The sequence below is a fragment of the Fundulus heteroclitus genome, chromosome 10, assembly GCF_011125445.2.
Source record: "Fundulus heteroclitus isolate FHET01 chromosome 10, MU-UCD_Fhet_4.1, whole genome shotgun sequence".
In the NCBI taxonomy this organism is placed as follows: domain Eukaryota; kingdom Metazoa; phylum Chordata; class Actinopteri; order Cyprinodontiformes; family Fundulidae; genus Fundulus; species Fundulus heteroclitus.
Window position 1 is genome coordinate 21,298,196 of NC_046370.1, and position 15,456 is coordinate 21,313,651.

General features: G+C 41.0%; 1 protein-coding gene across 1 annotated transcript in view; it reads left to right on the top strand.

Annotated features, from left to right (window-relative positions):
- LOC105920222 (dynein heavy chain 9, axonemal) overlaps positions 1-15,456 on the top strand; it is a 211,752-nt gene that overhangs the window by 48,330 nt on the left and 147,966 nt on the right. The window contains exons 28-29 of the mRNA XM_036142589.1: positions 6,503-6,659; positions 10,177-10,281. Coding sequence (XP_035998482.1) covers positions 6,503-6,659; positions 10,177-10,281 — 262 coding nt within the window. The remainder of the gene's footprint in view (positions 1-6,502; positions 6,660-10,176; positions 10,282-15,456) is intronic.

Sequence of the window (15,456 nt, forward strand, 5' to 3'; positions counted from 1 at the left end):
TATTATTATAGTGCCTTTTTGCAATTTTTAGACTCATCTTATCTTTATAAAATTCAAAGAGGATATATAAGTTTCAACACCTTTAAGCTCTAAAGGCATATTATTATTAAAACCCAATATCATACCCTATCCTATCATGTCACGTTAAGGCATTTCATGCATTTAGAAGTTTAATCATCTGCATCAGAATCAATGGAATCAGCCCTTTCTCTATAACAGATTATTTTTTTAATTCTCAGAACTTTCCAAAACTCGTAGTTCTTCTGGAATATGTGGTTACATGCCCCCTGAGTAAACTCTAAATCCACATTGAGGCCTCGTTGTGTTCTCATGACCTACGTCTGGAGAACGGCTTCTTGAGAGATGGGGGCAAGAGCAAGTTCAAAGCCTACCATATACATCTATGTGCAAAGTAACTTTGAAGGTCAGCAGGGTTGCCTCACAGTTAGAAAGTCACGGGTTTGAATTTCTTCAGGGAACGTTCTGTGTGGAATACCAATGTTTTCTCTGTCAAAGCGTTGATAGGTAGGTAGGTCTAACATTTAACAAACACGTAACAAGAGCAACCAAGCATTAAACGTTTGCCCAAGTGAGCAATGGCTTGAAATCCAAGTGTTAAATTTTCATCAAAGATCAAACTGCGATAAATAAATAAATCGGCTGAAAAATAAGTAAAAACATATAATAGTCTCTGCCAATGGTCCCAACATGAATTGGTGATTATAACTTTCCTCTTAGTTGTAACATCTCTCTTATGGATGAATGGATGGATTGATGGCCAGACACAAACAGATGGGTGGCTGAATAGATTACTTTGCTAAAGTAATCCCCCTCTCGGAGCTGTGTGGTCTAGGACAAAGCTGGCTGTTCTGTTCTTTTCCTCATGTAGCCATCTTCCAAATTAAATCCATTAACTTCAAAATGTACAGTTTGAAAGAAATCACAATAAAAAAACAAGACAGTATCACTGCAGATTTGTTTTACTATTATCTTCTGCTTAACAAATAAACACAAATACAAGAAAATACAGTATTATTCACATTAATGTATCGGAATAAGCTCAGGCTTCCACGATATTTCCCAGTTTCAGAACTCTGTCTGTAGGCAGCATGTGTTTAATCTCTGCGGGAGAACAATTAGTGCAAAATAATTCAAGCTAATCGTTAACAGAGTTTACCGCTATTTCCACAGCGTTGGCATTCACTCTATACTCGCAGCATCTCCAGATCAGTGCCATTTTTCAACTTGTCAGAAACGTTTCCATTTCCAGCTCATGCCCACAGAGCGACACCAAGGAATGAAAGAAGAATGAGTCCAGCCACCATACTGATGTATCGCTGTTATGTTTAAAGGCACTGCAATAAAGCAAGTCACCTTGTCATAGCCCAGTTAAGTTTCACTGTCACATGTCCGATCTGGCTTCGCCCACTCTGTGCAGCACATCCTCATCCTGCCTTTCTGACGACTCATTGGGAGGTATTTGGACAGATTTCAATGGATACCCATAAAGCCTCTTGGCACTGGTGTCTGGATGATACACTGTATACAGATGGGATCATTTGTCTTCTCTGAGCTTCTGTCTCGTGCTGTGTTTTCCTATATTTTACTCTCCCATACATCATCCATTAACACAGGGTTGGTAAAAGCACACAGCTCTATTGATATTAAAGTAAGCCATTGTGTTTATTGGCCTGATCAATAAAAGTCTTATTGTCCCCGTCACCTCACTGCTGCTTTTCAGGGAGGCTAAATGGACACACTGTTCTCTTTCAATTCTGACAGATTTTGCAGGGGAAGCACTCAGTGGTTTTATCAATCACAGGGTAATCAAATCACAGGAGCGGATATTGTTATCATATGATGGTGATTATGCTGATCCTAAGACACAGTTAGAACTGATTACGAGGCTGTGTCAACCCTGCAACTGGCAATGCTCTCTTAGCATCACCGAAAATGCAGGAATACAGTACAATCCTCCGAATTGTGGAAGAGAAGGAAGAATTAATTAAACCCAACTACATTGAAATGCAGCATATGTCCTTTATTAATTTACCAGAGAGATTAGAATTAACTTAACCTTTTCATATTTTCCACATTGTTTGCTTTCAAAAACAAGAGTGTGTTTGTGTGTGTGTGTGTGTAAGTGTGTGTGTGTGTGTGCGTGCGCGCTGTCAGTTTAGTATTATCTCACTGTCACTACAGTTGACTTTATGTTTTAGTGTAGTCACACACACACATATATATATATATATATACATACATATATATATACATATATATATATATATATATATATATATATATATATATATATATATATATATATTGAAAATGCTATATGTATAACATTTCTCAGATCATTTCAATTCAATGAACACAACTTCATTGAAAAGTGCTGATTTTTAATCGTGTTCAATTGTTAAAAAAATTATTTGTAACTATTTTGGAGCCTTAAGAAGCTCTCCTGTCAGGACTGATCTTATCTTCTCAGCATTTAGAGCAAAGGCAATGCCATACCGTGCGTGTCTAACAAACAGCAGTCCCCGTTGCACAGCTCTGCAGTTAACAGGATTCAACTGATGTTTTCAAAACAGGGCAAGATGATTGCTAGGGTTGTTCATTTCAGGTCAATGAATGCTGAATATCTCGACACTGCCAACAACACGATGGCGCAAAAATCATGATGCAGTAGGATTCGATGATTTTAGGGTAAACAATGTGTGTTTCGATGCAGTTGTGTTTGATTCAATAAGACCCAGCTAAGCAAAGAAAATATACCATGCAGCTGGGTGCACCAATTAACCTTAATAGAACCATAACTTTTCTCAAATAGGTTTTTCTACCAATTCTAGTGCCCTTTGTAAGACCCGGCTTGCCGTGAACAAAAACAGTAAGACTTAGAGCAAAATTGCATATCCTTTCAGGCTGCAGATTTGATTAATGTTCAAATTTTTTTAAAGCTGGATATCTTTAACAGAGTCTATTGTATCTGTTATCATCCATACGCTAGCTAAAGCATGCTACTACTTGAGTGTAGCATGTACATAACCTCTGAAGGTGTGGTTTATAATTGTTGCAGAAACATATCAGTGCTCTGAGTGGAGTGTGGGAGGGAGGTTCACCGTGACAGTGCCATTGTCCATTGGTAATCTTGAATTTGAGGTAATCAAATGGGATACTGGTTTTGGTGAAGTTGTACAGGAATGGTGAGAAATTCTAGTACATGGGTGCAACCTGACGCAATCCAAGGGAATTGCTGGGTGTTTCCCGAACATGGACATGTGGGGGCGCAGGACAGGTTCTGCTGTACGTGTTAGAATCAAGAATTTGTATTGTCAATTATGTATCACTATAGTGAATTTTTTGAAGAGGCAGACACCGGCTATGAATGCATATAATTACACATAACACGCAGACATAAAAAGACATAATCTTTCCAATTTTGTTAAGATTGCACCGGCCAACAATACTCCCTGAGGGGATTAAAAGCATGCATTTAGTCCTTAGAAGCTAAACGACTCATTTTGAGTCAAAACGACAGACAGCAGTCTACTGTGCAATATACACTCACCGGCCACTTTATTAGGTACCCCATGCTAGTAACGGGTTGGACCCCCTTTTGCCTTCAGAACTGCCTCAATTCTTCGTGGCATAGATTCAACAAGGTGCTGGAAGCATTCCTCAGGGAGTTTGGTCCATATTGACATGATGGCATCACACAGTTGCCGCAGATTTGTCGGCTGCACAGCCATGATGCGAATCTCCCGTTCCACCACATCCCAAAGATGCTCTATTGGATTGAGATCTGGTGACTGTGGAGGCCATTTGAGTACAGCGAACTCATTGTCATGTTCAAGAAACCAGTCTGAGATGATTCCAGCTTTATGACATGGCGCATTATCCTGCTGAAAGTAGCCATCAGAAGTTGGGTACATTGTGGTCATAAAGGGATGGACATGGTCAGCAACAATACTCAGGTAGGCTGTGGCGTTGCAACGATGCTCAATTGGTACCAAGGGGCCCAAAGAGTGCCAAGAAAATATTCCCCACACCATGACACCACCACCACCAGCCTGAACCGTTGATACAAGGCAGGATGGATCCATGCTTTCATGTTGTAGACGCCAAATTCTGACCCTACCATCCGACTGTCGCAGCAGAAATCGAGACTCATCAGACCAGGCAACGTTTTTCCAATCTTCTATTGTCCAATTTCGATGAGCTTGTGCAAATTGTAGCCTCAGTTTCCTGTTCTTAGCTGAAAGGAGTGGCACCCGATGTGGTCTTCTGCTGCTGTAGCCCATCTGCCTCAAAGTTCGACGTACTGTGCGTTCAGAGATGCTCTTCTGCCCACCTTGGTTGTAACGGGTGGTTATTTGAGTCACTGTTGCCCTTCTATCAGCTCGAACCAGTCTGGCCATTCTCCTCTGACCTCTGGCATCAACAAGGCATTTCCGCCCACAGAACTGCCGCTCACTGGATGTTTTTTTCTTTTTCGGACCATTCTCTGTAAACCCTAGAGATGATTGTGCGTGAAAATCCCAGTAGATTATCAGTTTCTGAAATACTCAGACCAGCCCTTCTGGCACCAACAATCAGGCCACGTTCAGTCACTCAAATCACCTTTCTTCCCCATACTGATGCTCGGTTTGAACTGCAGGAGATTCTCTTGACCATGTCTACATGCCTAAATGCACTGAGTTGCCGCCATGGGATTGGCTGCTTAGAAATTAAGTGTTAACGAGCAGTTGGACAGATATACCTAATAAAGTGGCAGGTGAGTGTATTTGGTTGCATAATTGTGTAATTTGTGGGTTGGATGGCATCAGTGCAGAACTGAATATAGGACAGCACAGGTGATGTGGAATCCTCTAGATCAGTGCCCTCTTTAAACGCTTCCCAGTCTTTGTTCAAAGAACACAGAAAAACAGAGCAGGTCTCTTCAGTCCAAACCTGAATGGTTTGGATGACGGGTCTGGTTCTACAGATCAGGGGTTTGTAGGTAGGGATTAAGTCCCCAAACATGTGGTCTGACCAAGTGAGGAGCTGCTGCAGCCTTATATACTCCTGCAATATTGCAATTGACCTAATGTAATATACTATTGTCTCTGGTCAGAAATGTTATGAATTTGTGGGATTGGGGGAGCACGGTTTTTAATTCATAATAGCTAAAGAGCCCAGCTACGATCACAGATGCCTCTGGCTTACTGTTCATTTGGTTGCGGATAAAACGGCATAGCTCGCGCAGGGCTAGTTCAATATCAGGTCTTACTTGATGCAATCCTGGATCTTGTCCAGTTTTGTTGGTGACTGATCTAACCTTGGTCAGGAGGAGACTGGGCAGAGTTAGCCTGTGTGGATTAGCCTTTAGCATGGGGCGGAGGCTGCTGTGGCTGCCTGGTTTCCTTCTACTCGTCTGCCTCAGAGGCGGGGGTTCACATCCTCTGTTGTCGACTCCCTTTTGGGCGGAATTAAGTCCAGTTTATGTGGTCGGTACGATCCATAAACCTCAGCGTTACACCCCAGATCAATTAGCTCTCCTCTCCCATACTGGATTAGAGCTTGGATTGGTGATAAAGCGAACAAAAACACAAAGATAATTATAAAGAATCAGAGGCCACGGGTAGTTGCAGGCTTCTACGCCACTATCTTGAAATTAGTAAGTTAATACATTGCACGGTCGACTAGTTAAAACAACGTTCTGCATATTGTAAACATCGGCCGTCAGCCTTCAGTCACAGAGAGAAGAAGCTGCTTGTTGCTTGGCTGAACACACCCACTGATTACCAAGGACACTCATCTGAGAGTTATGACTATGCAGATGGGCGAAGAGTGAAACACGACACAACAGCTTCTTGCCAATCAAACAGTTATAGACAGAGCCCAGAGGGCCGTCAGTCAGGCTCCGCACGCTGCTGGAGGCTTTAATAGGCTGCAGCTGAGTGAGGAAAGGGTTCCAACAGGTTTTAGACCAGGTAGCTCTGACGTAGATTCTGTACTTTGACATTTGGAACGTGAAGATAGCAGATGTATGCGTGACACATGTGACTCATCGTAAACGTCTCCACCACCAGATCTCTTGAAGCACAGAAGGAGGAATAAACTACGACTCAAGCCAAGTAGTAATTGCCAACTTGTTAATAGATGTTTCATGGTCTCATCTGACCAGAACACCTTCTTGCACATGTTACATCTTTTTGCCATTCTTGCATAGAGGGTAGATGAGTGAATTGCACCGATCATTGTCCTAGCTAGAGACTTACTTTTCAGAATTGTACTTGTAGAAAAGTTTGGAAGGTATGTGGTTTTTTTTTACCCTTTGATTTAGCGATAATAAAGTTGCTGACGCACATAAAATCCCATCAAAATTTGTTTAAATATTTCCGGTTGTAATGTGATCCGATTCTCAACAGACTGAGTGGGATTTTTTTTTTTTTATTTCTCTGTGACTTTGTGGTGATTTACTCAGTAATGCTTTTGCGTGCATCTCCTCTAAATTTAGATGTTACATCACTTTGACTCAGTCCCTCCACCTGACTATGAGTGGAGCACCAGCTGGGCCTGCAGGCACAGGGAAGACCGAGACGACCAAAGACTTAGGACGAGCCCTGGGCGTCATGGTGTACGTGTTCAACTGCTCCGAGCAGATGGACTACAAGGTGAGCAAACACAAGCCCTGGATTTGCATGTCTGTCCGTGCACGTACTGCAGCTAATGTGCGTTCACAAAATTATGCATGTTGCTTCTCCTCCAGGCTTTTGTCAGCGAAATTCAATGTATTTGTTATTAAAGTCATCCACTGACCTTTACACACTTTATTTTTCATCGTTTTAACCTGAGTTTGCTTACTTCTTGAAAGAGGACCTTATAATTTTGAACCATGTGGTAATTTTGTTTGTTTTTCTGGGGAAAATCCTAGCAAAATGTATTTGTGTCAACTTTATTTGGCTTTTGATATCTCTTTAGTGTTATTTATGCCCAGCAAAGACTAAGCGGTTAAGGAAGACATATATGCTTCAGCCTCTCTGAGGTGGGGGTATCATAACACTGCAGAGGTATATACCACTCAGAGCTGTATATGTTGCACAGCAGGGTGTCAGTGGGGAGAACTACTAATGTACTTCATGAAGACTACATGCGCTGCAAGCTAGCCTCAGAGCTTGTCATTTGTAGTTCATCGCAGACACGCCGCACTTAGATTAGTCCTACAGGCAGCTCATGTTTGCATCAAAAGGTTAGCTCGGCTCTGTAATCAAAGACAACAGTCAGCTGCATGCCTCTTCTACGTCCAATCGCTCTCTGAAGGGTTGTTCACCCACTCTTGCGTTAAAGTCAGAGGAAAGATGAAACATGAAAGGTAGACATTGTAGTTTCCTTTTTGTTTTTTGTGCCTCCAATGACTTGACTTATTTTTATGGATCGGCATTCTTTTCATCATCCTCTGTCAAATTAGAAATGTGCCTCTACCAGTTCACTACAGGTCTTATCAATCAAAGCTTTGGCTAAAATTTTTGTTGGAGGATCCTCAGCTAAATTAAATGATTTAATGTATCTAGGCTGCTGCAATAAAAAAAAACTAAATGCTAATAAAACATACTTCACTTAATTTAAAACCATCTATCTTTCATTCTTAAGTCTAACTTTTTGCAGAGGTCCATTTTCACTCATTTTAACATGTTCACTCATTACTTACTCAAAACGTATTCCTCCCTCTTGAGCTAGTAAAAAAAAAAAGGTTCATCAAGACGAAAGGAACTCGGCGGGCAGGTCAGGCTGAAAAGGTCTTGAACACATTTAGGGCAGGGTTAGGTGATAAGATAATATCTCTAGGTTTAAGCAGATATGAATGCTCAGTCCATCATATGAAAATTAAAGGAGTAAAACTTACCCAGACATGGCCATCAACCTAAACTGACAGCACAGGAAAGTAGAGCATCGATCAGAGAAGAAGCCGAGAGAAGTACGGGTAAGCCTGCAGGGCCTGCAGACACCCTCTACTCTGGTGGGAGAATTTCTGGACAGTTTTGCTCTCCGCATCTGACCTGTGGAATAGTAGCAATGTTGTGTCATTAGGAATGCTTTTGAGTTATTTAATGTTGAATAAATAACTCTGTCTGTTAGGTATTGTCCAATGAATATCAGCCCAAACAGCTGATATTAGGACAATAGTTGAAAGGGATGTTGTGAGCACTGGCGTTCTTTTAACATCAAACTCTGCACATATATAGAATAAATGAGTGACAACTTCTCATCCAATACAATAATATATTAACAAAAATAAATGAACATCCAGAGAACACCACTATAGAATGCTGTTTATCTGAATTAACACTATATTTCAATCAACAAATCCTCTCTACTTGGCTAGTGAAACTTAACTAAAACTACTAAGCAAAATGAAGATAAGAAGAGGTTAAGTAACTATGTACACACAAAAGAAACAAAAAGGACAAAAAAATAGTTTAAAGCTGTCATCAGAATGAGTCAATGAATCTTGGTTCACTGCTGATCCAAATTAAAGAACCAAAGTCCATCTTATAGAACATGGAATGAGATCAAATTAGCTTGACTAATTGATCAATAACCTTTTGGACACTTGATTTTTATTAATGTAATTATTCCTCTAGGAAATAGGACTGTAATTTGCAACTTAGGAAGCTAGAGGGCGCTATAAGTGGACAATCGGTCACTAGCACTTTCAGGATATATTTAGAAATTCAAAAATTCCTGCCTTGCGACTGATACAGTACTGCAAAAGGTCTTGCCAGCGCAGTTCAAATATCCTGCCACAATTAAAGACAGAAAATCGTTTTATTTTTGCCGTTAGGGGATCTTGAACTTCTAACCTAATTGAAAATACAATTTTTAGGTCCAGACTTCTAAACTTGTGATAAATAGATTGAGTTTATTCTTTATTTTATTATTTTTCTAGTCATATTGAGTACTTTGTGTGCTTAACACTCCTGATGCATTCAGCTAATTCAACTAATGGGCACGCATACATTCACTGATCAATATGCAGATCAGTAGGCAACTTGGAGTTAAGTGCCTTGCACAGGGCAACATTAACATATGGCAAGAGGAAGCTGAATTAAAAGTCACAACTTTCCGATTACAAAGTTGTTGTCTCCTTAATTTGCCTACTCTGTTTAGCCTATTGCTTCTATTTCTTCTTACTACCGTTTGAAGCTCAGCCTACAACATGGGTACCAGCACAAATACTACAAGGAGTTTATTCCCTAGTCTTAGAAGTATAGAGGACAGTCTGTTTTTTTGGCTTTGAGTTCTGGAGGGATCCTCTTATCTATTGGTTGTCTCACATGCCAATCATTGTGACTCGCTCTCCTAAAGGCAATCTGTGTCCTTGCTAGTTTTCTATAGCTGCGAATGCACACTTCTAGTGTTAATGTATCCAGTTAGCTTCGGCTTCAGCCGTTCATTGTAGCTTCACTGCTCTCTCCATATACTTTGAAACTGGCTGAGTGTCACAAGAAGCAAACTGTCCTACAAGTTTATGAGAAGAAGGGTAGGCCTCAGAAGAAAGAAATAAGACCAGAGTTTATTCGGGCGAATCTTTCACGTGATCCCCCTGAAGAGTGGAAGGGCAGGTGGAATGGTTTTGCGCTTGCACAGTTGTTCAAAAAGGGACTTGGGCGTTTCTTACCTATATTTCTAGAAGAATCGTGCACTATACCTTTAAGATTTTGTCGAAAGTTGTTTTGGGACATGACACAACAAATGAATGGATGCATAGATGAATTGGTTATTTTCTCAGTTGTCAAGTGAACAAAAGCTGGAAAATGGGGGTTAAGAGCTCTGTCTCTGCTGCTCCGCACTGAAATAATTCAGTTTAGGCAGTGTGGTCATCCTATCAAAGAGCATCCTGAACATCCTGGCTTTTGGTACGGATGGATGTAGTTTCGCAAAACAGACCTACATTACAGCCTTATGTTCATTTCTCTTCTCTTTGCCCATGTGTTCTCTGAAACTTGAGGTAAAAATAACCTCTTTCCATCTGTCGTCATTACTCATTTACTTTTTTCCACCATGATCATAACAAGACTGTTCAAAACTTAGCCATAGTTGCCCAATATTTTATATTTCATATGCGCTTGCAGATTGCTTATTTGCTCACCGGACATGTCCATTTTACTCGTGTCTCTGTCTTTCCACCAGTCGTGTGGGAACATCTACAAAGGCTTGGCTCAGACGGGAGCATGGGGCTGCTTTGACGAGTTTAACCGCATCTCTGTGGAGGTGCTTTCAGTTGTAGCTGTACAGGTAAGAACAGCACTACCTCGTTTAACCTTAGCTCACTCTTAAATGGAGTAAAACCATCATAGCAAGACAAGTATGTGTGCCTGTGTTTGCATGCCAGCGAAGCTATTTGAATGTGTTTCTATTTTTCTTTTTTTTGAAGTTGGAAATCAAATTGTAATTGAAATAAGTCAGAATAAATCTGAACAAGCAACTCTTAAGTGAAGATTCCAGCCTAAGGCTGGAGACAGACAGCTTTTTTACAACTTGGGATAAAATAATCTGTGAGGGTTTAGCTTTAAAAAGTGCATTGAAAAAGTATTGACACCAAGACCCTGGTAAAATTTATATATATGTAAGTATACAGTGCTAAAATATTATTAAATATCTGGAATATTGATCTGGTAAGTTCAGTTGTAGAGACGATTGGTAATCAGTGTTGCTGTTTTGATGTCAATGAACAAGAACACTAGCGGGTCAACAATGAGACAACCCCAAAAACAGGAATGGTTTTGCAGATGGAAACCACTGACATTCCCCCCCCCCCCCCCACCAATTGTTTTAAATGCTTTTCAATAGTTTTGCATTTGACCAGGATCAGTTTCACTTGTGGTAGCATGAGGCAATAACAGGACCATTCAAAAGTTGCAGAGGCAGTCCACTCCAACAGGATGGCACATCCATATGTACCATTTTGGGAAAGTTTGCTGCCTCTCCGAACGCCTTCTCAACAGCATGAAAGAGATTCCAGTAGACAGGCAGTTACTCTAGACTCTAGGACAGCTAGATAGGGCCTTCGGAGAACCTTAACCCATCAGCAGGACCAGTATCTGATACTTTGTGCAAGGAGGAGCAGGATGAGTCCTGCCAGTCTGGCTGTACTCATCTGATGTAAATGTCTCTGACCAAATAAATAGAAAGAGACTTCATGAGCGTTGCCAGAAAGGAACTGGAGAAGCTGAATGTTATGCCTCTTGCAACATTGCTCCGCATGATTGCTTTGGTGGTGGCTCAGTGTTGGTCTGGGGAGGCATATCCATGGAGGGACACAGACCTGTGAGGGATAAAGATGGCTTTCCGACTGCCATTAGGTATCAGGATAACATTCTTAGACCCGTTGTTTGACCCTTTGCTGCAGTGGGTCACGGGTCTCTCCTAATGTATGATAACGCCCGGCCTCATGTGGCAAAAGTATGCAGGTAGATATGGATCTGGGAGGAGATACTCCAGGAAATCATCCATCATCTCTTAAGGGGCATGCTACTTAGGAGCATTTTGAGTAGCTGCAAAGACATTTCAGCAAATTAGGCATGTGTGCGGCACCAATTTTCCTGTTTCACTTTTTTTATTGAATCCAGATTAAGTCGGATGCTGATTTTCACACAGCAAAAAGGGAACTAAAAGTAAATAAAATCTTCTTGAAATGAATGTATTTGTCCTTGATTTGGGCAGGTAAATACGATTATCTGCCAAAGGAATAAGATTTTTCACTTAAAATGGGAAACATTTATCTCTATCATCTTATTTCAAGTGCAGTGTATCTAAATATTTTATTTTAGGGGTCAAAATACTCATTCCATTGGTAAATTAATCTTATTAGCCTGCTCAAACCAAGGACAAACACTCATTTCATCGTGTGTGTGTGTGTGTGCGCGTGTATGTATGTATGTATGTATGTATGTATGTATGTATGTATAGTATATATAAACTATTAGAACATGTAAAAGCATAAAATGCTATTGTGTGAAGTACTGTTAGCTGGAACCAAATACCCAGGGGTCTCATTTCTAAAACATTGCGTGGAATCCAAACTAAAGGTGTACATATGTTAAGAAAAAGAAAAGGGCATATGCCAAAAAGTATTTAGATTTATAAAACCATGCGCATGCAAAGAAGCACGCAATTTCACTTTATAGATCACAGCTGTAGGTGAACGTTTGCGAACCTGGTACCACGTCATGAGTGTTAATGTGTGTTAAAAATGGGTCAGCCGATCGTTTTTTATCATGGTTACGTGGTAGCCATGGAGAAATACCAAAGAATCTCTGAAACATTTTGAAAGAGAGGCGTTTATTAAATGAGAAAATCAGAGGTAAAAGCACAGATGTTGCTTCCATTAAAATAACTTGTTTAAAAATTAAACATGATTGCTTTTTGACGTCAGATGAAAGCCGTGCTCCTGTTGAAACTCCTCTGAGGCTGTGCGCTCAGATCGACATTCACAGGAGGGAGGGAGAGGAGGGATGAAAAGTGATAACCGCACACCTTGTCACAGTGATCTGTAATCTGTGCTGCACGTCATCCTGGTGATAATTAGGCAAATGTGACGGTGGAACACACGGACAAAATGTTGTGTGGACTTTTATTTAAGATGGCTCGTGGGTATTTTTTTTTTATTTATTCGAAATATCCCATATGTATGCTTACGTGTCACCAACACAAGAATAAATAACACATGGTTTTTAAATGCTTTTCATCATGATGATGTATGATTAAAGTCTGATATGGAGTGTAGTTGAATGTTTCAGAGGAATCCTCATGCAGTTTGGCTACATGGGTCAGAGGTGCCATGAGGACCGCACATTTTCCCGTCCAGTTTTTTTTTTATATATTCCAACTTTTGCGTGGAAGGTGGCGTACACACAGTTCATGCTCCATTTTGTGCGTACGCCAGCTTTACAAATGTGACCCCAGATCTATAAAAGTGATTTAAAAGAGTTTGCTGACTGAGCTGTGCAGGGCTATAGTAGTAACTTATTCTCTAAAGCTGGAGCAGCCACCGTAAAAGTTTGGTCACCTCTCTACTATAACCTGGTCTTATAGCAATCAAAGAGCATTTAGTTACTCAACCTTAGTGCTCTTACAGGGGTGTGGATTTCAAGAAGCACTGACAAGCACATCGGTGCCACTCGCTCCATGTAAAGCCATAAAAGTGTACAATAAAATGTTTAAATAAATCCGAAAACATGCAGGAAGCCTGTACAGCAGTTGAACTATTTTACATTTTGTTGTGTTAAAACCCACAAACTATAATATTTTTTTCTTGGGAATTTCATGTAGTAAACCAACTGAAATAGTAGAACATAATGATGTGGTAGGAAAAATGCTTCATGGTTTTAAATGTGTGGCTTTATTTTTTAGCTTTGAACATCTCCAGAGCACTGTTCAATCCAATACCTGGAAAAAAAGAGTGAAATATGGACATTCACCGTAAGCTAACAGCGGGAGCATTAATCAGAGAAGTTTCTGTGAGGACCATAGTGAGGAGCTGTAGAGATCCACAGCTTAGATGGAAGACCCTGTCAATAAAGCTAAACACCTGACAAGCCTAAAAGAATGCTTTCAAGAGTCTGCAGAAGACCTCACACTGAGGTGGAGGCTCACCTTCCAGCAGAACAATCACCCTAAACGTTGCATATCTGTGGCATGACTTGAAAAATCATATTCACAGATGCTACATATTTCATTTTACTGACCTTGAGTTGGTAAAACGAATGGCAAAAGCACCAGTCTCTAGATGTGCAAAGCTTATAGCTAAATACCTTAAAATAATTACATTTTATTAAACTTGCTAAAAGGGGGTTTAACAAAGCATTTACTCCCGACGCCAAATAGAAATGCACACCACACTTTTCAGATTATTTGAAAAAAAATAAATAAAAAAATGTTGAAAACCCCGTAATACTTTCTTTTAACTTCACAATCAAGCAGAATTGGTCTTTGAAATAAATGTCCAGTGACAACATAGATGTTTCTTTTAGTAATTGGGCAAAAGGTGAAATTATTCAAGTGTTATTAAGACTTTAGCCAGGCACCATATACCTTCACCATCAGCAAATGGACCCAAGTTGGTTTTTTTTTAAACCCCATTAGGGTTTACTTGCAAACTATACAAACCAGCAGCTGTTTGCAAAACCCAAATCAAAGAAAAACTATTTAAATAGCGCAGCACAATTAACATTACAACTTTTATCAAATTAAACAGAACCGTGACCAACTTCTTCCAAAATAAAGAGTCTCTGGAAAAATGCTGGATTCTTTTGAGTGATCTCCAATATCTGTAGTTTCGATAATTGTAATTTTTTTTTGTAAATTCAGCCATATTCTGTGTTTTAGCTGATGTTAGCGTCTCTGCTATCTTGGATTGTATCAACGAGATGAGCTTCCCTGGTGCTTTCTAATCCTGCATGCAGCTACCTTTAGACACTATCTATAAAAATGAGCCGCGCCGCCGTAGTAAACATTTTATGGCTGATGACAACGTTGATTGCGATCACAGTGATAGCGGAGATGATGGCGATAGCTTCCCAAAGCATTGCTATTCCCTGCCAGACCCAAACAGTCGCTTCTTTGCCCTTCCCTTCGTCTCTCTTAAGCAGAGATGAAAGTCAAGCGGTCTCTCTCTGTAAGCTGGGGAAGTCCACGGTACTTAGAGAATTTTAAAGTGCCAGAAGAATGAATAGGTGTTGCAAGGTGCGATAAATAATAGATCACGCCGGCTCAGACGTGGAGGAGCAGACCTTGAGAACAGAAGAGCATCAAATTCGTGCTGTGACAGCTGGCGGCCTGCTCTGGCACTTAGCCTTCCTTCGGTGGAGCTATTTCTCCTCCGCGAGCACGCACCTAATCCATCGTCTGAAAACGGGGGGGCAGGCGAGCGTCGCATGGGGCCACGCTCAGCTGCTGCTCGGGACGGCCGGGAGCAGGTGGCGGGACCGCCTCGACGTCAAACCAACAAAGGCAAGCAGAAGGCACCCCCGACATAACTACACGAAGATAAATCGTACAGGTTCTGCCTCTTTGAGGAGCTCACAGACCTGGACTCTTCCCACGATGGGAAGAAGGCAAGCCGGCGAAGGCAGGGCGACGATTTGGGCAATGTTCCGGTGGGGAAACCCGGCGCTGCCGTCCACCTAGATGTACTTTAGCAGTGTGATGCATCCTGCCACCGAGCAAAATAAGTTTTATGGAACACTCGACAACTCGTCAGAGGTGATAAGTTACTTGCCTCGTGAGACCATCCAGATCTCGCGAGCTTTCAAGATTTCACTCGCAGATCAGTCTGGCTACCCTCCGTTAAAGAAAATTTGGAGCCGTTCACCAAACGAACGTCCAATCAGCGTTGGCTTTGAGGCGGGTTGAGGTGTGACGCAACGGGAAGCGCGACAGTTCAGTCTAAAGAACATGGCGGCTTCAGCC